This window comes from Poromitra crassiceps (assembly GCF_964638095.1).
Source record: "Poromitra crassiceps genome assembly, chromosome: 8".
Classification (NCBI taxonomy): domain Eukaryota; kingdom Metazoa; phylum Chordata; class Actinopteri; order Beryciformes; family Melamphaidae; genus Poromitra; species Poromitra crassiceps.
The window spans coordinates 51,482,803-51,505,501 of record NC_139629.1 but is presented as its reverse complement, the minus strand read 5'-3'; the positions used below and the strand labels follow the sequence as shown (position 1 = coordinate 51,505,501).

Below are 22,699 nucleotides of genomic sequence, written 5' to 3'. Positions count from 1 at the left end.
GATGGTGACGGCCAACATCACTTTGCCACTGTTGCCTGATCCTGGCTGTGCATGGCGGTGCGGGTATGCCCTTCCGGGTGGCATGCCTCAGGGTGGCATGCCTCAGGGTGGCATGATGCCTCAGGGTGGCATGCCTCAGGGTGGCATGATGCCTCAGGGTGGCATGATGCCTCAGGGTGGCATGATGCCTCAGGGTGGCATGCCTCAGTGTCTCCTTGGCCATCGGGATTAGAGAGAGCCACAGAGAAGACCTAATGCGCTCCATCTGCAGGCCATGTTCTTCCACTGTGCTTCCCAATCCCACTGTCACCGGTTTGTCGCACAGCTCCGGCATCGGCCTTGGCAGGAAAACAAGTGATCTCAGAACTTCCCAGCACAACCTTCCCTCCTGCAGGTGGCTTACTGTTACTGAACCATCATGGTGGCAAAACCCTCAATTTCATGGACAAAGCGTTCATCGTCTCCAAAACGCACTGTAAATGCATCCAGAATCTCAATAAGCTTTAAAAAAAAAAGATGAAAAGAAAAGGAGTGTGTGAGGAGGAGAGAGAGGTGAATATGAAAATGGTTGAGCAGCTCTGTGTTTGACGACTAGCTGCGAGTGTGTCTTTTCTCTCATCTCCCCCTGTGGGTTTGATTGCAAAGCCAGTAAGAGTAGAGTGATCACAGGCAGCCTCATTCAAATCACCTCTCAATCCAGTCAGCATGTCGACTGTAGGTGACCTGTTTTTCTCCCTCCTGATGAAGCTGTTTTCCCTGTGATGATCTTACTTAGCATGATATCTGTTGCCTGTTGGCTAGGATGGGGCAGGTATGCAGGTGTTGAAAGATGGGAGTGAGAGACGGTCACTCAGCTTGAGCCTCTTCATGCTATCGAGTAGTGCCTGTGCTGCAGTTTGCTGTCTCACAGCCCCACTGGGGCCTGTGGAGGAGTGTCACCTCCCGCCACCATCCAAATGTGCTGAATCATTACTGAGAAGTCCTTGATTCAAACACTGCCACAGACTGTCTGCTGCTAACTGTCCTGATCATCATCACACTGAGGCTGCTGCTGGAACAGATAGACTATTGACAGCATGGTATGTACTGTAGGCTGTGTAGTCTACTGTATGTATTCTGTATCTTTCTGCAGACACACATTGAGACTGCATTAGTTCATTACACTAATGATCTACTAAAAATTAGACCCAGACACACCAACATCCAGCAATGTTATTATCAAAAAGTATAAATAAATAAATTAGATAGATAGATGGATAGATATATAGATGGTGTATAGATAGACGTGCATGTGTGTGTGTGTGTGTGTGTGTGTGTGTGTGTGTGTGAGAGAGTGTGTGTGTGTGTGTGTGTGTGAGAGAGAGAGAGAGAGAGAGAGAGCGAGAGAGAGAGAGAGAGAGAGAGAGAGAGAGAGAGAACTGGTGAGAATGCGGGCATGATTTTTACACACGGGGGGAATAAGTGGCAGCAAATGTGCGGAAAATCAGTCGCACATCTGATTCATCTGATTCTGTTGAATGAAATGTAGGAGCGGAGCAGAACAAACATGCTGTAATGACGTTTGACAGCTGAGACGAAACTCAACCAGATTCAGTTCCTCCTGAGAGCTGCTGCGCTGCTATGCGCCCAATGCGCCCAATGCGCCCTGGCTGCAGATTCATAAAACTTGAAAACCACGCCCACTTGACAACCACCACCAGCGTCTGTTTACGAAAAGTCACGGGAGCAGCATGGAGCTAAAGATCACACAACATGTCACACCGTGCCGCCGCCAACAGCCAGGAGCAGCCAGACTGCACCGCGACTCAAAACAGCTCCAGTATATTCTGTCACAACTGGATGATTGAGATTTTGACGCGTGCGGTGACATAATTCTCGCAGTTGACCGTAGTACGTGTCAATTTAAGAGCTTCTTGGTTTGTGCTGTGGGAATCCTAAACACGCGTATCGTGATCCTGAACCATCACCCATCCGACTTAAAAACAATGGCGAGGCGCAAAAGGCGCAACCTTCTGATTTGTTGCGCGTAAAAGCCAGCAGCAGCAGCAGCAGCAGCAGCAGCCTGGGGTAGAGGCTACAGTACGACGGCTCCTGTGATACAACAGGGGGCGAAATGGAAAGCCCGACCGAGAATCCATCCAGGGCTGCGGAATACTTGAAGGAGCTCAACAAAATCATCGAGACCCAGCAGGAGTTACTGGAGAGGCAGAGGGCGAGGATAGAGGAGCTGGAGCAGCAAGTGTCCGACTTGTGCACGGAGAACGCCTGTCTCACGGAGCAGTACCAGCGCCACCTGGCAACCTGCAGGCTCACACTGGGAGCCATCAAGGAGCATATCACCCAAGAAAAGTAAGAGATTACATTATCAGACGATTGTATTCTCACCAACATGTGAATTATGTATTACTATATTGTTGTCCTTCACAAGTCCAACCCAGAAAGAGACATTCAACTTGGAGACTTCATTGAAAATTGTAGGTAAACTCGAAGTCATTTTCAAGTCAAAATTGGACGCTATAACAAGTGCAACACTTCCACATCAATTTCTCATTGGCTACTATGACATAATTATGCTTGTCTCTTAATTTGATGTTGCGCACATTATGCTCGGTGATTTACGCACAGAACAGGGGTACAGTGTCATACACTGCTTTTCTGCCCATATTTGGACATCAGCAGTGTTTACAATGGAGTCATTGCACCTGTGTAAAATCATCTCCCAAAGGCACATCATGGCCAAATCAATGTTTTATTTTCCTGGAGATATTACTTTTTTTCATTTGATCTCTGGGACTGTCATATAGGCCTAGTTTTGTTTGTAGTATAAATCTAAGCTATAACCGGATATTCATCTAACTTCACAAATAATTCTTTCTCATCCTATTTGACCACACACCAGAAGAATAATCGCTGTAGTCCAGTGTCTCTGTGATGTATAAACCAAACCACACATGAGAGAAAGGATCTGTAATCAGTGGTTTCTGCTTTGTCATCATCAAAGCTCATCTTTCTTTCATTAGTTATAATTAGTTTGATTAGATTTAGTCTGCAATTTGTAACTGTGGCAGTCTGAGGTCTGAGCCATGCTGAGGCTATAGCTAGCCCTCAGTGGGCACTGCTTATAAGTGGATTTCATATGCATGGTAGGCACATCAATCCATGATATGGAACGCAAAAACAAACTGGGAACAGATCCATTGTGCTATTAATTCCATATGTTTCATTGTTTTTATGTCTTGAGGGCGGGGCCAGCCCTGTCTGCAGGCTGTGGGGTTAAGCAGAGGTAATGAAGCATTATATATCAGGGTGAGTGAGGGCACCATCATCAGACACTTATAGGATCAGCCCCCTCACCCCTGTGCTGTACGTTAAAGTCTATACATGCCAGACACTGACCTCAGCTTCTGACAGTCTGCAGGATCTTGTGACCACGTTTGACCTTTGTCTCCAGGGGCGTCCGTGTCATGAAGACTGGTGGCAGGCAGCAAATCAATAGAGATGACACGGGGACACGGGGACAGTTAGGATGAAGCAGTCTCATGAGATTAGGACGTACTGTAACACTGACTGACCTTTATCATTTTCCCTGTGTAAATCTCACATCCACACTGTGGACTATTCTGCCCGATGTCCCTGAATATCAGCCTCTGTTATCATCATTCATTCCCTCATGGCCTCATGGTCACAGTGTCTGAACAGCATTTCAGTCCTGCTAAGGGGAGGCTGCATGCACGCAGGTGACGGAGCAAAGCCTGTGATTTCCCCAATGAAGGTGATGAAGTGTGACAGCTGTTAATAACGTAAAGCCAGTTTTATGGTGGATACAGAATCCTAAATGTCGCTTAAAGTGCGGCGAGCAATTTAAAGTATGCCGCGCCGTGATCTTAACAAGGACCTGCAAAGGTCATTTCGACACTGAGAAAATGGGATTCAGACGATAGTGTCTGTGGACTTGAAACTTCATTTTCTTGCTGCTTCTCCGGGGTCACTCAGGGTCACCGTAGTCTCGCAGTAGCCAGACGTAGATAAATATCTACGTCTGGGGCACAACTCTTGACAAGTGGTTAAGAACCGCCCCCCCCCTGAGACCAAAACAAAATGCGTGACAGACATATGAATTGACCAACCACGGACCTCCTTATTTGTGTGACTAGGGTCACGGTAGTCTGGGCACCTTCCACCCCGCTTTTTGTCATGGGGGCGTAAACCCGGGAACCAGAATTAACACCGGATGGCAATGCGCCTAACAACGTATTTGTTGCTGTTAGCTTGACGCGGTGATGTTACCTAAACTAGAGCCTGATCAAAACAAAGCTAGCGTTACATAAAACAAAACGTTCATGCAATATGGCTCGACACACCGTCGGCCAGGTTTGGAATACTAAGCTTTTCCCAAAACCAGTTGGTAGACATGCGAGAACGTCTCTTCCCTCGATTAATTGTCTGATGCAAAGCTTCTGTATTGGCTTAAAAGATGTGAGATTGTGAATCCGCAATGTTTCTAAAAGAACTTCTTCAAAAACTTCGTTCGGTACGTCCATCTTTTGTTTTGTTGTTTGCCGTTCTGATACTTGGGTCAAATTGTCAAGTTAACGTGAAAGTTGACGAGCTAGAAACGCTGCCATCCGGTCTAGGGCGGGCTCTAGGTCGGAACCAGTAGGGTGACAAAATCAATTGTGGGCGGGAGCCAGGCTCTTTCTCGCCGAGAAGAGCCTGGTGACGCGAGGTTAGGGTCACGGTGGCAGCAGGCAATCAGAGCAGCCCAGACGTTCTTTTCCGCAGAGACTTCTTCCTGCTCTTCCTAGGGGATCCGCAGCATTCCCAGGCCAGGGGGTCCTCTCCCAGTTGGCCGTTCCCAGTGCATCTCCAAAGGGAGGCACCCAGAGGGCATTTTAACCACTTGAAGTGGCTCCTCTCAATGTGGAGTCGGAGAGTCTAGAGTCTGAGATCCTCCTGGATTGTTGAGCTCCTCACCTCATCGCAGAGAGAGGCCAGTATAGAGAAAGCGTTTTGGCTGCTTATTTTCTGGTCACTGCCCAGAGCTTATGACTATTAGGTGAGGGTCAGAACCAATATTGACTGGTAAGTGGAGAGCCTTGATTTGTGGGTCAGCTGTCTGTTTAACACATTCCTGCTGCACCTATAGTCAATCTCACAATCCTTTTGACCCTCAGTTATGAATAGGAGTCCTGAACCCGCCCAGCTGGGGCAGTTGTTTACCCCTCCTCACCTGAATGGGATAGTCCACCTTTTTCTGGGACAGACCCAAGGCCTCAGACATGGAGGTGCTAACCTTCACCCACTCATCAGAGATGGCCGTTGGATGAAGCCACAGAACCGGACCTCCGCTTTGCCTTCATATCCTGTTATATTAATATCCCAAACAGGAGAGGAGACGACACACTTCCTTGTTGGTGTCGGATAGCCACCTTGAACAAGCTTGACTGACAAGAACTGAATGCCAAGAAGGCAAACACAGCTCTCTGTATAGTGAATGAATGTCTTGCAGCAGCAGCCCAGCGCCCCGTACTCCTGCTGCACCTTGCACAGGAGGATACATTAGGGACTAGGGAGCGTGGCCGCAAAGTCGTCTAAATCCGCAAAACACTCAGGCAGGATTAGCAAATCCCCTGGGCCCTCAGTTATCTGTGAAAGGGTCAAAAGCCCGTCCCTTGTTTCATGACCAGGAGGAAATCCTCCTGGTTTCTCCTGAACCGGAGGCTTGACCTTTGGCCAGAAGCTCCTTCTCAGCACCCTGGAAAAGACCGTGTGATTAGTTGGAACACACTGTCCACTTCCCTAAAGATGACCACTCCACTCCAAAAGGCCCTGTTCCTGAACCCCATTCGATCCATTTCAACTGGGACACACCGGTTGCAATATTCTTAGACTGACTGAGGGCATGTTGGGCAGTGAAACCTAGAATACTAATTGCCAATGTCTAGAGAAAGATATGCGTACGTCTTGAGGTGATAAAGCTTGTTGTGAGGGAGAAGACTGATGCGTTTTTCCACATATTTATTCTCAGCCCCAAGTATCGTCCTTACACCCATAGAGACACTGCGGAGCGTGTCATCCTTCAGAAACCACGCCCAAAACGGGGGGAAACAGAAACCCCCCTCCAATCCTGGCGTTCTCCTATGCATGGTCGCGTGTTGCACACAAAGATCGTTTAAACGGACGTTGAACACTCCAACTTACTTCCTTGACAGCTAGATCCACATTTTTCTTCTCGCCAATTCTCAATGGCTTCCTTGTTTTGCTCAGGAGTACAAAAAAACTTTAACTGGGGATTTTTTACATTTGTTGTCTGCGCAGCCCCACCACACAACAGCTTTTAGCTATGTTTCATTCAAGGAAAATGACGCTGGAGTGTGGAAGTGAATGGAGCGATTTCCCCCGTGATGGGCGTGGCCTATTTCATGCAGTGTCTCTATACAGAATTCTTTAATGTGCATTTTTACAACTAACCAATGGGATAACATATCCACCATAAGTCCAAGTTTCACTAAGTGTGTTAAATTAGGTAAATTTGTTCCAAGGTATCCAAGGTACCAAACAAGCTTTCCAAACTAGCCACTGTTTCAACTCATGTTTCAACTTATTTCTTCATTGTTGTGGTTTATTATCATTATCATCAAATGTCTATTTAAAGGCAGAAGTTGCTGTTATGCAGTCTTTTGCTCGTCTATAAACTCCACCAGTACTTGAGATTGCCTACATCTCCGCCGTCATGTGACACACGCGGCCTGTCAGAAAACATGTAGTGGATTCAAAGTCACATTGCATTCAGGATCTTACTCAGTTTGACTCTCATACTGAACATCCCATTCACAGACATCTGTGTCACTTTGAGGCTTTTGTCCCTCACTGCTCCCCGTTTCTTTCCAGCTACTAAGTATGCTAGCTGATTAGCATTCAGAACCCATGTGTGCTGCAGGTACAATCTAGTTCAATTAGGAGGAGATGGTTTATTATTTTACATTGTTTAATTTAGTGTATCTATGAAATGCTGCTGCATGTCTTCAAATGGCACTGGCTTTTCATTTCATCACTAAGTGCCACCATCAGCAAATAACCCTAAAGTGACAATAATATAATAAAATAACCCAACACAATGGAAAACACTGTTATCTTCCAAAGACAACAGAACATACGTTCTGCTACTGAGTGATACCTCACCTCAGATTGTCTGCTGCTGTCTTGTGTTGTCTGGAAGTGTTTTTTTCCGCCTCGATCGTCTTTCAAAAACAAAGTGCAGAGAGAGCAGAGAATCTGATGCATCTGATAATGGAAACTCGTGTTGCCAAGTCAACAGATTTCTGTGTGAATTCTGCAGAATAGGCTATTGGGTAACATTAGTCGGTCAGGTTCTCAGGCACTACGCTTGCTGCACACAGGTATTATTGGAAATCATCTCAGGTGAGCAGTGACCCCGATGTGGATCCATAAAAGCCATTCACCTATAGGTGATTGTAGGAGGAGCCAGGTCCCATTGCCTCAGTGGGGATACCTTCCTGCAAAGCTTAACACTAATAGGAATCCTGCTCTATTCTCACTGGCCAGGTTCTTGAGCACAAGGTAAAGCGTATGTAAACAGAAAGAACGTAGTGCTCACAGACATACGTTCACAAGCTAAAGCGTATGTAAACAAAAAGAACGTAGTGCTCACAGACATACGTTCACAAGCTAAAGCGTATGTAAACAGAAAGAACGTAGTGCTCACAGACATACGTTCACAAGCTAAAGAGTATGTAAACAGAAAGAACATAGTGCTCACAGACATACGTTCACAAGCTAAAGCGTATGTAAACAGAAAGAACGTAGTGCTCACACAGACATACGTTCACAAGCTAAAGCGTATGTAAACAGAAAGAACGTAGTGCTCACACAGACATACGTTCACAAGCTAAAGCGTATGTAAACAGAAAGAACGTAGTGCTCACAGACATACGTTCACAAGCTAAAGCGTACGTATGTAAACAGAAAGAACGTAGTGCTCACACAGACATACGTTCACAAGCTAAAGCGTACGTATGTAAACAGAAAGAACGTAGTGCTCACACAGACATACGTTCACAAGCTAAAGCGTATGTAAACAGAAAGAACGTAGTGCTCACAGACATACGTTCACAAGCTAAAGCGTATGTAAACAGAAAGAACGTAGTGCTGCTCACAGACATACGTTCACAAGCTAAAGCGTATGTAAACAGAAAGAACGTAGTGCTCACAGACATACGTTCACAAGCTAAAGCGTATGTAAACAGAAAGAACATAGTGCTCACAGACATACGTTCACAAGCTAAAGCGTATGTAAACAGAAAGAACGTAGTGTTCACACAGACATACGTTCACAAGCTAAAGCGTATGTAAACAGAAAGAACGTAGTGCTCACACAGACATACGTTCACAAGCTAAAGCGTATGTAAACAGAAAGAACGTAGTGCTCACAGACATACAGTACGTTCACAAGCTAAAGCGTATGTAAACAGAAAGAACATAGTGCTCACAGACATACAGTACGTTCACAAGCTAAAGCGTATGTAAACAGAAAGAACGTAGTGCTCACACAGACATACGTTCACAAGCTAAAGCGTATGTAAACAGAAAGAACGTAGTGCTCACAGACATACGTTCACAAGCTAAAGCGTATGTAAACAGAAAGAACGTAGTGCTCACAGACATACGTTCACAAGCTAAAGCGTATGTAAACAGAAAGAACGTAGTGCTCACACAGACATACGTTCACAAGCTAAAGCGTATGTAAACAGAAAGAACGTAGTGCTCACAGACATACAGTACGTTCACAAGCTAAAGCGTATGTAAACAGAAAGAACGTAGTGCTCACACAGACATACGTTCACAAGCTAAAGCTTATGTAAACAGAAAGGACGTAGTGCTCACAGACATACGTTCACAAGCTAAAGCGTATGTAAACAGAAAGAACGTAGTGCTCACAGACATACGTTCACAAGCTAAAGCGTATGTAAACAGAAAGAACGTAGTGCTCACAGACATACGTTCACAAGCTAAAGCGTATGTAAACAGAAAGAACGTAGTGCTCACAGACATACGTTCACAATCAGACAGACTCCGCTTCCTTCTCTTCATGTCTCCTGAGTAGTGCGCCTTGTCAGCCCTTTAGTCTGACAGTCTTTATGCTGAGCGTGCAGTTTCCATAGAGCCAGCGCCTCCTTAATGGTGTGTGTTTAATAGGCCTGTGCTCTTACTTCTATTCCCTTCAGCTCACTTTGGAGTCAAGTGACAGGTAATACAAGTTATGCCGACTCGCAGTCAACGTTTCTTTTACATTACGGCAGGCGGCAGGTTGATATTGAATAACTTTGCGTCAGCACACAAGTCAATTTGCGACCTAAATGCACACTAAATCCTAAATGCACACTAAATCCTAAGGTGACGGACAAACATTTGGCACGTGTTCAGTAGCAACTCAATGACAATATTTAGCTTTTGAAACAACAGGAGGAGAAATGAGTCTTTGAGGTGAAAGTGAAATGTGCAGTCGTTCCTTGTGCTTGAACGTGTGTCTCTTGTGCTTGAACGTGTGTCTCTTGTGCTTGAACGTGTGTCTCTTGTGCTTGAACGTGTGTCTCTTGTGCTTGGTGTGTTATAGAGAGACGGGTGATTTAATGGCAGTGGATCCACACTAGGGCTGGGTATTGGCAAGGATCTCACGATACGATACGTATCACGATACGATTGTATCACGATATATTGCGATGCGATACATATTGCGATATATTGCGATATTCTGCAGAATTTACTCAAAATGAAATGGAGCTAAAGATACAACACACTGTGTACCACCCAGGTAGTGTAATAATATGTACATCACTTTATACTGATAAGTTAGTGGACAAATTTAGTCAAAACTACTGAGTGCTGAGTGTTACTGCACGCATCGATATGGGAAATATCGATACAGTATCGATTAGGGGTGGGAATCACCAGATGCAGAGGCCTGGCATGGCATGGCCTGCAATTTTTTTATTTTTTTATTTTTATATCGCGATACTTGGCGTCCAAGTGTATCGGGAAATAAAATATCGCGATATATTGCCGTATCGATTATATTGCCCAGCCCTAATCCACATTCCACACTGTGATCTGAACTGTGATCTGAACTCGGGGCTTGGAGTGGAATGGTGTTTCCAAGTGCTTTCATTTCTTATCTCAGCGGTTGCATCTGCCAAGCCACATTCAGCATTCAAACCATGTCCCAGGCCCCCGATAGCCAACCGAGTGTAAACAATATTTGGGGATGCTGACGTGATCCCCAGAGAGATAACTTGTCCGACTCCGACTGCAGATGACAAGGAGCTGATGTAATCATAAGTATAAATGTTCTTCGCAGCCTTATTTGAAGCTTTCATGAAGTGTAGTGAAACGCTATCTAAAGTTAGATCTTAAGCTCAACAATCTCAGAAGAAATCCCCTCGCTGCTCTGCAGCAAAGCACCTTGGGTAACGAGACAGCTGAATATTCATTGTTTCCAGGAACACTGTGGACCAGAGGTGGAAGGTACTTGAGTACTTGTACTTGAGTACTTGTTGTTTTGAGTTGTTTTCAGTATTTTTTTTATAATGCTATACTTGTACTCTTACTTAAGTACTTTTAAGTACACTGAGTAAATGAGTAAATTCAGTTTTTGGTTTTGCACACCGCACTATGAAAACAGCACGGTAGCATTGGGACAGCTCGCTAACAGGTCCAGAATCATTTCTGCTTTTAGGGCAGTGGTTCTCAACCTGGGAGTCGGGTCCCCCCAGGGGGTCGCGAGATTATTTTTGGGGGTCGCGGGATGAGAAAAAATAAGAAAAAATTCAGGTGATGATTAAATCTCCCATACCAATGGTTTAATGTATTACAAAAGCTCTATAAACTATAAAAATGATTTCAGTGAGTGAGTGAGTGAAATCAGTGTGTGAATGCGTGCAGTGCCGTGCACACTGTCATTGAGTTGGATAGCGGCGGAAGGTGGGTCGCGAACCCCAGCCTAAAGTTGTTTGGTGGTCATGGCTCAAAGTTTAGAACCACTGTTTTAGGGCACCCAAACCGGTGGCTCGTTAGTGCAGTGGTCAATTAAATTAAATCACGCTCAAGACTGGCCAATTGAATTAGACATAATAGACAATCAAAATCGTAATGATGTCATCCCCATCGTCACATGAGTTTAGAAATCTCAGTTTAATTTGACACTGCTCATAGCCGTAGTAGCAAAACGGATGTATCTGATTGTGATATTGCTGCTGCTAGCTGCTCCAGCTCCTAGCTCGTCTGGCAAATGAGAGAATCGCAAAACTGAGCGTCCCTGGAGCCTCTGTGAACAAGCTGTTCAGTAGGGATATTAATTTTGAAAAATTTCCATAATCGAAAATCGGGGAAAATTAACGATCAATTATCAATTATCGATCATATTAATAATATATATATTTTTTTTACAAAATGATTGCCTATGGCAGAAAATACGAAAGACAACGTGTTCTCCTCAATTAACTCTTTATTTCAATGTGTCTCCTCTCCAACACTCTGCTGTCCCCGCCTCCCCGGCGCATGCCGGTGTGAATTCCCTATGTTTAAAACAGTTTTGTTGGCACAAAGGCCCGTGCCCAGCCAGAAAACTAGAGACTATATGAAGCTCCACCTCACGTTAGTCGGCTGTGCAATTGAGTGGGGCGAGGAGGAACGAATTCCACCCAAACCTAGTCCGCAAAAAAAAAAATATATATATATATATATATATTTTTAATAATAACAAAATCGATAAGAATTCCACATGATCGATTCCATTCCTTAACGATCAATTATCGATTTTCGATAACTGATGATGAACATCCCTACTGTTCAGTATGAAAGACAAGACAAAGACAGGAACAGCTTACTGTAAGTAACATGGTAACTGCTAGATGTGTGAAATGTAATTATTGGGTTAAACAGTAATGCAAATGTACTTATACTTGAGTACCTTCAAAAATAGGCTAGTTTTTTCCCTCTTAAGTAATTTCCTGGACTAGTGATTTTTCTTGTACTTGAGTTAATTTTCACTAAAGTAACAATACTTCAACAATACTCAAGTAGGATTTCCACCTCTGAGCATAACCATGGCATATTGAAGATGATGTTGTGGACTGCTGCATAACGAGTCAGGGGTGATAGCTGCTGTATAACGAGTCAGAGGTGATAGATGGGTGTGTGATCTTTTCAGACAGTCATTTAGTATTAAACTCAGTGTGTAAACTCACGTGAAGGATTCTGGACTGATTAAATATTGATGGTCAATGTGACAAATCATAGCTAACCCCTAAATCTCTCCTCACAAATGCCCTAATGGAGATAATAGGATATAATAAGTCATGCTGATGAATGAGCAGCAACGGTCTTGCTGTTGGTTCTGTGCCAGGCGGGTCAGAACAAGAGCTCGTTAGAACAAGAGCTCGTTAGAACAAGAGCTCGTTAGAACAAGAGCTCATTAGAACAAGACCTCGTTAGAACAAGAGCTCGTTAGAACAAGAGCTCGTTAGCACTTTATGAGTTGCAAGAAGAAAAAAAAACCATCCAATAAACATGTTACAGGGATCCCTATTCTGTGGAATGGCTTGTGTGTACATGCATTTGCATTAGGGATGTCAATTTTCGGTTAATTTCACTTTCGATTAACCGACGCTAATAATCGATTAACCTATCGGTTAATTCATAATTTCTTAATATATATATATATATATATATATATATATATATATATAATATATATAGTGTTCTGATAAGGAGCAAAGCTGAATAAGTCAGCGGCTACTTCTTGAAAGGTAATTGACAATTTTGCTTCAAAGATGTAGGTTTAATACAACATTAATAAATTGTAGCATTGGATTTCTGTTTTTAAACATTGCTTTACAGTTTAGAAATACTGAGAGAGATTCATTGTACTGTAATAGAGAGGATCTAGAGAAACTTAGCGGACAGTTATGCACACAGAGCACAGTATGTATCCATGCAGGATGAACAAAGAGCCATAATGAGTGAAATATTAACTAGGAAAATGTATTTGTATTTGAATAATCCTGTGTAATTGTTGGAATTTGTTTATGCTTTATTGTTGCTTTTTAGCAGAGTTAAAAATGCTAATTGAATCACATTGGGGGTTTTCGAATGTGTGCCTGATGTCCCCCCCCCCCCCCCCCCCCCCATAATATGAATATGATTAACCCAGGTATTTAACCAGGTGATTAAACAGGTATTTTCATGTATTTCACTCATATTAAAACTGGTTTGAATACTTGATTTTTGGATCAACAAAGTCCTTATTCTCACTATAAGAATCAAGCCAGAAGAGTCATGAAAATGCATCATAGATATTGAAACGTGGTGCTTTGGGGCTGTGGATTGTGGCTTATAGTGAAGTAACTCTCCAAAGTGACTGGTGATTTTATCATGCCTTTTCTCTTGGTTACAATGAATCTGTCTTGGCTTCTCTGACTGTAATCTGCTGGCTAACAGAAACCTCAGCTGCCCTCAGCCCGGGTCGTCCCTGCATGGAGCCTGTGACTGTGTGACTCCAGATTGGCAGGTTCATAAATAGCACGGGCCAAAGCCAGCGTAACGGCTTTAGCACGTTAGCATGTGTTTTGGGACCCCTCAGCAGGAAATAATAGCATGATGGAGAAAACTGTTTTTTGTGCGGTCCACTCATTCACCCAGCGATCTGCTGAACAATCAGTGTGTCAGAGCTAATTTACGAGCACACAAACTCCCTCTCTCCAGCTACCCCCCCCCCCCCCCCTAATGAAATACCCCCACTAGATTAATGTCTATGCAGGGATGATTTGCATTCAAGATTCAAGATTTCAAGATTATTTTAATTTGTCCCGAGGGAAATTTGTCTTGGACATACAGGCTGCCACATAGGTACACAGTGCCATAACAAAAACAAAAACAAAAAAACAATAGTGTATAGCACACCAGTGCCGACATGTGCAAATACACAACCAAAGTGCAAACATCAATAATTTACAGTACAATCAACAATACATTACCTATGACCTGAGTTTAGGAGACTGACTGATATGGGGATGAAAGAGTATTTGTATCTGTTGAGGTGTCTTTTTTTGTTCTTGATTGGGACTCTGTAACGCCTGCCAGATGGAAGCAGTTCGTATTCTGAATACAAGACATGAGAGGGGTCAGCAATGATCTTCCTAGCTTGTCTGATTACAGTTTCCTCAAAGAGTTTTTGAAGGGAGGGGTGCTCCCTCACCCCCATCACTTTCATTGCAGTATGAGCCAGTCTATTTATTTGTGATTTCAGCTTAACTGGTAAGTTGCCAAACCAAGCAGACATACCGTAAGCAGACATACCGCATTCAGACCCTGGTATAAATCCTAAGCGATGGCCCAAGACAATTTGTGACTTGCACACAAATTCAACCACGCCGCCTTCATCTTTAATGAACTGCACTTTTGCAATCAGCGTAACTGTCCCTCCCTGAAGCCCAGTGTGTCTGGAGGACTGTCTGTCTGTCTGTCTGTCTGTCTGTCTGTCTGTCTGTCTGTGTGTCTGTCTGTCTGTCTGTCTGTCTGTCTGTCTGTGTGTCTGTCTGTCTGTCTGTCTGTCTGTGTGTCTGTCTGTGTGTGTGTGTGTGTGTGTGTGTGTGTGTGTGTGTGTCTGTGTGTGTGTCTGTGTGTGTCTGGAGGACTGTCTGTCTGTCTGTCTGTCTGTGTGTGTGTGTGTGTGTGTGTGTGTGTGTGTGTGTGTGTGTGTGTGTGTCTGTCTGTGTGTGTGTGTGTGTGTGTGTGTGTGTGTGTGTGTGTGTGTCTGTGTGTGTGTCTGTGTGTGTCTGGAGGACTGTGTGTCTGTGTGTGTGTGTGTGTGTGTGTGTGTGTGTGTGTGTGTGTGTGTCTGTGTCTGTCTGTGTGTCTGTCTGTGTGTGTGTGTGTGTGTGTGTGTGTGTGTGTGTGTGTGTGTGTGTCTGGAGGACTGTCTGTGTGTGCTGGAAGGAAGCCAGCCTCCCCTGACCTCTGCCTCCTCCAATCAGGCCTATGAAGACAGCTTGGTGTGCTTTGCTGTAGCTAGTGGCCCAGTGAGAGATGGCTAATGATGATTGTAATGAGGAGGGCCCTCTGTCTGTCTGAGGCTGATGGTGCTGCTGGTAAAGGCCAACACCAAGTGGGGTGGGATGGTGCTGCTTAGTGTGAAGCACCAACACCAAGTGTGGTGGGATGGTGCTGCTTAGTGTGAAGCACCAACACCAAGTGGGGTGGGATGGTGCTGCTTAGTGTGAAGCACCAACACCAAGTGGGGTGGGATGGTGCTGCTTAGTGTGAAGCACCAACTCTCCACTGCTGCTTCGGTTGACTTTGACTTCAGAGAGCAAAGGGGTGAAAACGTTCTGTCGTCCGTTCCTCCCTGTGACCTTTGATAAAGCTGTTTTGGAATCACATGCGCAGTGTGACATGGCTTCATTTCAAGCATCTATTTCAAACACCATTGAGTTTAAGATGGTGATAATCTCCCTCAGATAGAGATCTTAGCTACGAATCATCTGAGTCGCTTCCTGGTGTGAAACTGCCACGGAGCCTCGGTGCACCTCATGCTTTCTGCCTGTATGCTGCATATACAGTAGGGAATGTCCTCTCTCTCTCTCTCCCCCTCTCCTTCTCTCTCATCTCTCTGTCTCTCTCTCCCCCTCTCCTTCTCTCTCATCTCTCTGTCTCTCTCTCCCCCTCTCCTTCTCTCTCATCTCTCTGTCTCTCTCTCCCCCTCTCCTTCTCTCTCATCTCTCTGTCTCTCTCTCCCCCTCTCCTTCTCTCTCATCTCTCTGTCTCTCTCTCCCCCTCTCCTTCTCTCTCATCTCTCTGTCTCTCTCTCCCCCTCTCCTTCTCTCTCATCTCTCTGTCTCTCTCTCCCCCTCTCCTTCTCTCTCATCTCTCTGTCTCTCTCTCCCCCTCTCCTTCTCTCTCATCTCTCTGTCTCTCTCTCCCCCTCTCCTTCTCTCTCATCTCTCTGTCTCTCTCTCCCCCTCTCCTTCTCTCTCATCTCTCTGTCTCTCTCTCCCTCTCTCCTTCTCTCTCATCTCTCTGTCTCTCTCTCCCCCTCTCCTTCTCTCTCATCTCTCTGTCTCTCTCTCCCCCTCTCCTTCTCTCTCATCTCTCTGTCTCTCTCTCCCCCTCTCCTTCTCTCTCATCTCTCTGTCTCTCTCTCCCTCTCTCCTTCTCTCTCATCTCTCTGTCTCTCTCCCCCTCTCCTTCTCTCTCATCTCTCTGTCTCTCTCTCCCCCTCTCCTTCTCTCTCATCTCTCTGTCTCTCTCTCCCTCTCTCCTTCTCTCTCATCTCTCTCTCGCTCTGTCTCTCTCTCCCCCTCTCCTTCTCTCTCATCTCTCTGTCTCTCTCTCCCTCTCTCCTTCTCTCTCATCTCTCTGTCTCTCTCTCCCCCTCTCCTTCTCTCTCATCTCTCTGTCTCTCTCTCCCTCTCTCCTTCTCTCTCATCTCTCTCTCGCTCTGTCTCTCTCTCCCCCTCTCCTTCTCTCTCATCTCTCTGTCTCTCTCTCCCCCTCTCCTTCTCTCTCATCTCTCTGTCTCTCTCTCCCCCTCTCCTTCTCTCTCATCTCTCTGTCTCTCTCTCCCCCTCTCCTTCTCTCTCATCTCTCTGTCTCTCTCCCTCTCTCCTTCTCTCTCATCTCTCTGTCTCTCTCTCCCCCTCTCCTTCTCTCTCATCTCTCTGTCTCTCTCTCCCCCTCTCCTTCTCTCTCATCTCTCTGTCTCTCTCCCTCTCTCCTTCTCTCTCATCTCTCTCTCGCTCTGTCTCTCTCTCTCCCCCTCTCCTTCTCTCTCATCTCTCTCTCGCTCTCTCTCCCCCTCTCCTTCTCTCTCATCTCTCTGTCTCTCTCTCCCCCTCTCCTTCTCTCTCATCTCTCTGTCTCTCTCCCTCTCTCCTTCTCTCTCATCTCTCTCTCGCTCTGTCTCTCTCTCTCCCCCTCTCCTTCTCTCTCATCTCTCTCTCGCTCTCTCTCCCCCCCTCTCTTGATGACACAGAGGCTTCATCAGCAGATACAAATCAAGTCCTGTTTCCGTTTTTCATCTGCGATTGATTTTGATGTGTAGCTATTTTTACATTTCTGTTTCTGAAAAGAAAATCGAAAGACAAAAAAAATCTAAACATGGGCCATGAGGCTGTGATTAGGCGACTTTTGCAATGTAGTAAACATTTTAAGATGTGGTGGCGCTGATCATAATAATAGCTCAGGGAAATGTCCGGCCCCTGGGGCCCTTAGCTTTCTGACAATGTCTGAACAATTGAGTTGAATAACCCTGCTGTAGGGACTTTAGGGAGAAACTTCGGCATACTCCCTGCAGCTAAGGTGTGTTGATTTTCATTATAGAGAGGATTTAATAATGTAAAATTTAATTAGCCTAATTGTGATGTTTGTTCCCTTTGTTATTGCAGTTCAATACTTTGGTTCTCCTTTCCAAATTCCAATTATTATCACCACGCTGTCCTGCATCGATTGGTGACTGACTGACTGCCCCAGGCCACAGAGAGATGGAAACGCCTTGCGTGCTTTTATTCCTTCCTTTGTTTAGATAGTTGAGTTTGTTCTCTACAAGCAAACCCCAGGGAGAGGAAGCTAAACACAACCTTCCCAGCTGAGCTATTTTCTCAGTTTTAGGAGCAATATCCAACAGAGTATAAAGCATGAATTGAAGTCTTTAACACTTAAATATTCTATACAGTTTACTGTACATGCGTATCGTTCGGGAATTGAAGTGAATATACAGCACAGTATTCACTTATTGGACCTACAGTAGTAGCCTACATTTTCCTTTCCTTTTATTTCTTTTTTATATATTTTTAATATTTTGTATTAATCATTTATTTTACCACTTTTTTTTTTACTCCGAGGAAGCAACGTCTTCAAACCTCTTTCTACTGCCTCTGATCACGACGACGACAAGCTGTGATCAAAACCACACACAGCAACACGCATCGAGGGCCCACGAGGCCAGACTACCTTTTTTTATTTCCTCTCACAGTTGAACCAATTATCCGCCTCGCAGCTGTCAAAAGCAGCTGATGCAGCAGCTGAATCGAAGACAATTTGTAGCGCGCTACCTGCGGAGAGCTTTTTGAATAGCTGCTACTGGTTTCCTGCCAAGCCGGAGTGCGGTTGGTCTGTGGATCTTGGCTGACGAGGTGGAGGCTGAGTCAACAGCTAAACGCAGATGAGGAGCCCACGCTCGCACACCTCTTAGTCATCGTCGGTGGAATACCAAACACAACTTCCTCGTACTAGCGCTCTGAGGCTGTGACAAGCCAGCGTTTTTGGACTCAAATCTCTGGAATGCGCCTGCTGATGGTTTTAGTTTTTGTGCATTGAGAATTAAATAGTTTGCTTGTTTGGCATCATATGAACAATATGCGTTAGGGCCTTAAAGGGACAGCTCACCCTAAAATCCAAAATACATATTTTCTCTCTCACCTGTAGTGCTATTTATCATCTATATCGTTTTTTTGTTAGTTGCCTGAGTTTTGGAGATATCGGCTGCAGAGTTTCTGCCTTCTCTCCAATACAATGGAACTGGATGGCACTCGGCTTGTGGTGCTCAAAGTGCCAAAGAAATACATTTGATAAACTCAACAGCAATGTCTCTTTCCACAAATCATGACCCCGTTACTCAAGATAATCCACAGACCTTGTTATGAGCAGTTTCATGGAGGAACTATTTTCTTTTGACCGAACTACACCTGCTAGCTGGCTGCTAGCTAGTTCCTACATGAGACTGCATAGGAGCAGCTAGGGCAGCAGCAGCTAGTGGGAGTGGTAGTTTGGCCAAAGAAAATAGTTCCTAGATGAAACTGCTCACAACAGTCTGTGCATTATCTTGAGTAACCGGGCCCTGATTTCTGCAAAGAGACATTACTGTTGAGTTTATCAAATGTATTTTTTGGGTGCTTCGAGCACTACAAGCCAAGTGCCATCCAGTTCTATTGTATTGGAGAGAAGGCAGCCATCTCTACAGCCGATATCTCCAAAACTCAGGCAACTAACACAAAATGATATACCGGTAGACTGTTTTAACTTGACAACAAAAACATTCTAAATTGAACCCCCGCTCACTTCCTGTTGCAGTGTTTGCTATGGACATAAAAGAAAAAAAAACATTCAAGTGCACGACTGACCATTCCGTGAAAACCGTCTATACAGCTGAGCAGCGAAAACAAAAGTAACGATGTCGAGTGAATATTTCTGCAGTTTGCCCAATGCTGAGAAAAATGAAGTGCTGTGGGGTTGTGCTCTGGTGAAAACCGTCTATAGATGGATAAATAGCACTGCGGGTGAGAGGAAAAATATGTATTTTGGATTTTAGGGTGAGCTGCCCCTTTAAGACATCTATTTGTTTGGCGGTTATTGTGTTTATTCATAGTAGGCAATTGAGTCATCAGTATGCAGATAATGACTTGTTTGTTTGTATGGAGCAGAGCTATCCTATAGGTGTATTAGTTACATTACATTTTACATTACATTAGCTATCCTATAGGGTGTATTAGTTACATTACATTTTACATTACATTAGCTATCCTATAGGTGTATTATAGGGTGTATTAGTTACCATTACATTTTACATTACATAGCTATAGGTATTAGTATCACTCTGTTTCCACTCTGTCAGTGTGCACTGTGTTGTTACCACTCTGTCAGTGTGCACTGTGTTGGTACCACTCTGTCAGTGTGTACTGTGTTGGTACCTTGGCCTTTAGGTTCTGAGAGCTGATCTAAATCCAAGCAATATGTTCAGGAATGCAGCTGGAGTCAAATGGAGTTTCTGCGTCTTCAACCCTCTTTGTCCGGTGCAGATACTCGCTGAAGCCGAGGTTGGAGAAAAGGGCAATACTGCCTTTTCGGCGTGCGTCGTGACCTATAATGTTAAGATCTGATTATTAACATCTGACATTTCAGTCTCGTGTGTGAGGATAATGTCCACGGAATTTGCTGAATCTGCGTTATATGTGGTAGAGAAAATTCTAGCCACGCTTCTTGGAAATGCTGCTCAGACCGAAGTGTTAATTAATTCTTGACCTTTCAGGGCCAGGAGTCGGGTTTCACTCAACAACAGGGCCAGGAGTCGGGTTTCACTCAACAACAGGGCCAGGAGTCGGGTTTCACTCAACAACAGGGCCAGGAGTCGGGTTTCACTCAACAACAGGGCCAGGAGGCGGGTTTCACTCTGAACCGGACTCTATTGGCCCATTTCCACCGCTGGTACCAGCGCGGCCCCGCCCAGCTCGTCTCGCTTTTTTGTCTCATTCCACCGATCAAAAACGTGGACAGCCTGGGTTGAGTCGGGGTTGAGTCATGCTGCTTTTGGTCCCTGCTCTGTTGAGGTTCCAGCGCTGTGGACCCGGTACCATACCGTGACGTGAAAACACTGCAGACGACTGATGGTCAGGCAGAATCGTGTTTACTCCATCTACTGACTGTCAATGCATACCAGTTTAGTGGGGCTTACCTTCTCTTCTGTTATGTTATTTCCATCAGTCTTTTGTGTTGTTGCCTTCGCCTCTGGTGAAATAAAATCGATCTCCTTACTCAGCTTTAACATGGCGGTGGTTTTCAATTGTTTTGAGAGAGAAAAAGTCCGCTGCTCAGGAAGCCCTTGTAGTTGAGTGCAGCGTCGGCTCCGCTAGGCCGCAGGCGGGGCTTTGGTGAAGCCGCGGTCTTGCCTGGTGAGAGGCCGCCGGGGTAGAGGCTTCACTCTGTAGCGCAACCCCCGTCCCTCGCGCAGCGCATGCATGTGAGTTTGACTAACAACAAAGTGATATCCATTCTCCTGTCCGATTGTCACATTTGCCCATGTACACTGTAGGTTATTTAGAGGCACCAGTATTTCATAAACAGTTTGAAAGTTCTGTGTATGGATTTAATTTTAACGTTATATGTTATAGCCTACTTCGGCTATAAGCGGAGGACAGATATGCGGTCGCTATGACGACCAGGTGTGGGTGGGCGGGGGCAGATCGAGCAGCGGTGGAAGCAAAACATCCATCGGGTCGAAAACAAATAGAGCCGAGTGGTGACGAGCTGTGCAGGGCTGTAAAATGTGGTGGAAATGAGCCATATAAAAGCAACAACAGGGCCAGGAGTCGGGTTTCACTCTGAACCGGACTCTATAAAAGCAACAACAGGGCCAGGAGTCAGGTTTCACTCTGAACCGGACTCTATAAAAGCAACAACAGGGCCAGGAGTCAGGTTTCACTCTGAACCGGACTCTATAAAAGCAACAACAGGGCCAGGAGTCAGGTTTCACTCTGAACCGGACTCTATAAAAGCAACAACAGGGCCAGGAGTCAGGTTTCACTCTGAACCGGACTCTATAAAAGCAACAACAGGGCCAGGAGTCAGGTTTCACTCTGAACCGGACTCTATAAAAGCAACAACAGGGCCAGGAGTCAGGTTTCACTCTGAACCGGACTCTATAAAAGCTCAACAGGGCCAGGAGTCGGGTTTCACTCTGAACCGGACTCTATAAAAGCTCAATAGAGGCGAGACAGAGATGAAATATCCTCCGGGAAGCGTGTCAATAAAGGCCTCGCAACCGGCTTGACAACCGCAGATGAGTGAGTGACACAGTCACATGACACAGTCACATGACACAGTCACACTCACAGTCCCCTCCTGCTCCACAGTACCACTACATGTCATGCTGACTACATGTCTACATGTCATGCTGACTGCATGTCATGCTGACTACATGTCATGCTGCTTGGCATTTGCCTAAATAACTTATTGACTGCTGGGCTGCAAGCCCATGAGTAGATGGCGAGAAATGAAAGGGGCTAAATGGAGCAGGTGGGCTATGCTATGTGCTCCAGAGAGAGAGAGGGGGAGGAGAGGGGGAGAGAGAGAGAGAGAGAGAGGGGAGGAGAGGGGGGAGAGAGAGAAAGAGAGAGGGGAGGAGAGGGGGAGAGAGAGAAGAGAGAGAGAGGGGAAGAGGGGGAGAGAGAGAAAGAGAGAGGGGAGGAGAGGGGGAGAGGGGGAGACAGAGAAAGAGAGAGGGGAGGAGAGGGGAGAGAGAGAAAGAGAGAGGGGAGGAGAGGGGGAGAGAGAGAAAGAGAGAGGGGGGCGGGGAGGGAGAGAGAGAGAGAGAGGGGAGGAGAGGAGGAGAGAGAAAGAGAGAGGGGAGAGGGAGGTAGAGAGGGGAGGAGAGGGGGAGAGAGAGAGGGGGGGGGGGGGTTGGGGGTTGGGGGTTGGGGGCAGACAGCCAGTGGGGGTCCACGCCCCGGCACCTCCCAGAGATAGATAATTAGCAGTAGCATAAGAAGCATAGCACTGCAGAGGATCACACTGACTCATTAGATATGCTTAGGCAGACACATTTCTGCTTGTAATTAGCTGCTGATTAATACAGATCATTTAAGTCTCAGTAAGATGGACTCCAGCATGTAGCGCGCTGAGGAGCCTAACGCTAACGTGATGAATACCCTCCATTTACGCAGTGGACTGAGGAGAAGCCTGAAGCCCACATAAAGGCAGAGAAATGTGTTTGTAAGGTGAACGCTGTGATGGGGGTAACTAAGAACAAATACTTTGTTACTGTACTAACCCTTTTTAAATGGAAACTAGGAATCTTGCACGCTCAATTCCTAGGGTGGAGACTCTGGAGATGATGCGCCATGGCTGCAGTTAT

General features: G+C 45.5%; 1 protein-coding gene across 4 annotated transcripts in view; it reads left to right on the top strand.

Moving 5' to 3' along the window:
• Positions 1–2,113: 2,113 nt before the first annotated feature.
• The window catches only part of LOC310781422 (IQ motif and SEC7 domain-containing protein 1-like), a gene marked incomplete at its 5' end in the record, with an annotated part of 183,383 nt that continues 162,797 nt past the window's right edge, over positions 2,114–22,699 (top strand). For all 4 annotated transcript variants that reach the window (XM_083642048.1, XM_083642047.1, XM_083642046.1 and 1 more), the window contains one exon: positions 2,114–2,349. In XM_083642048.1, the coding sequence (XP_083498174.1) occupies positions 2,114–2,349 (236 nt within the window). The remainder of the gene's footprint in view (positions 2,350–22,699) is intronic.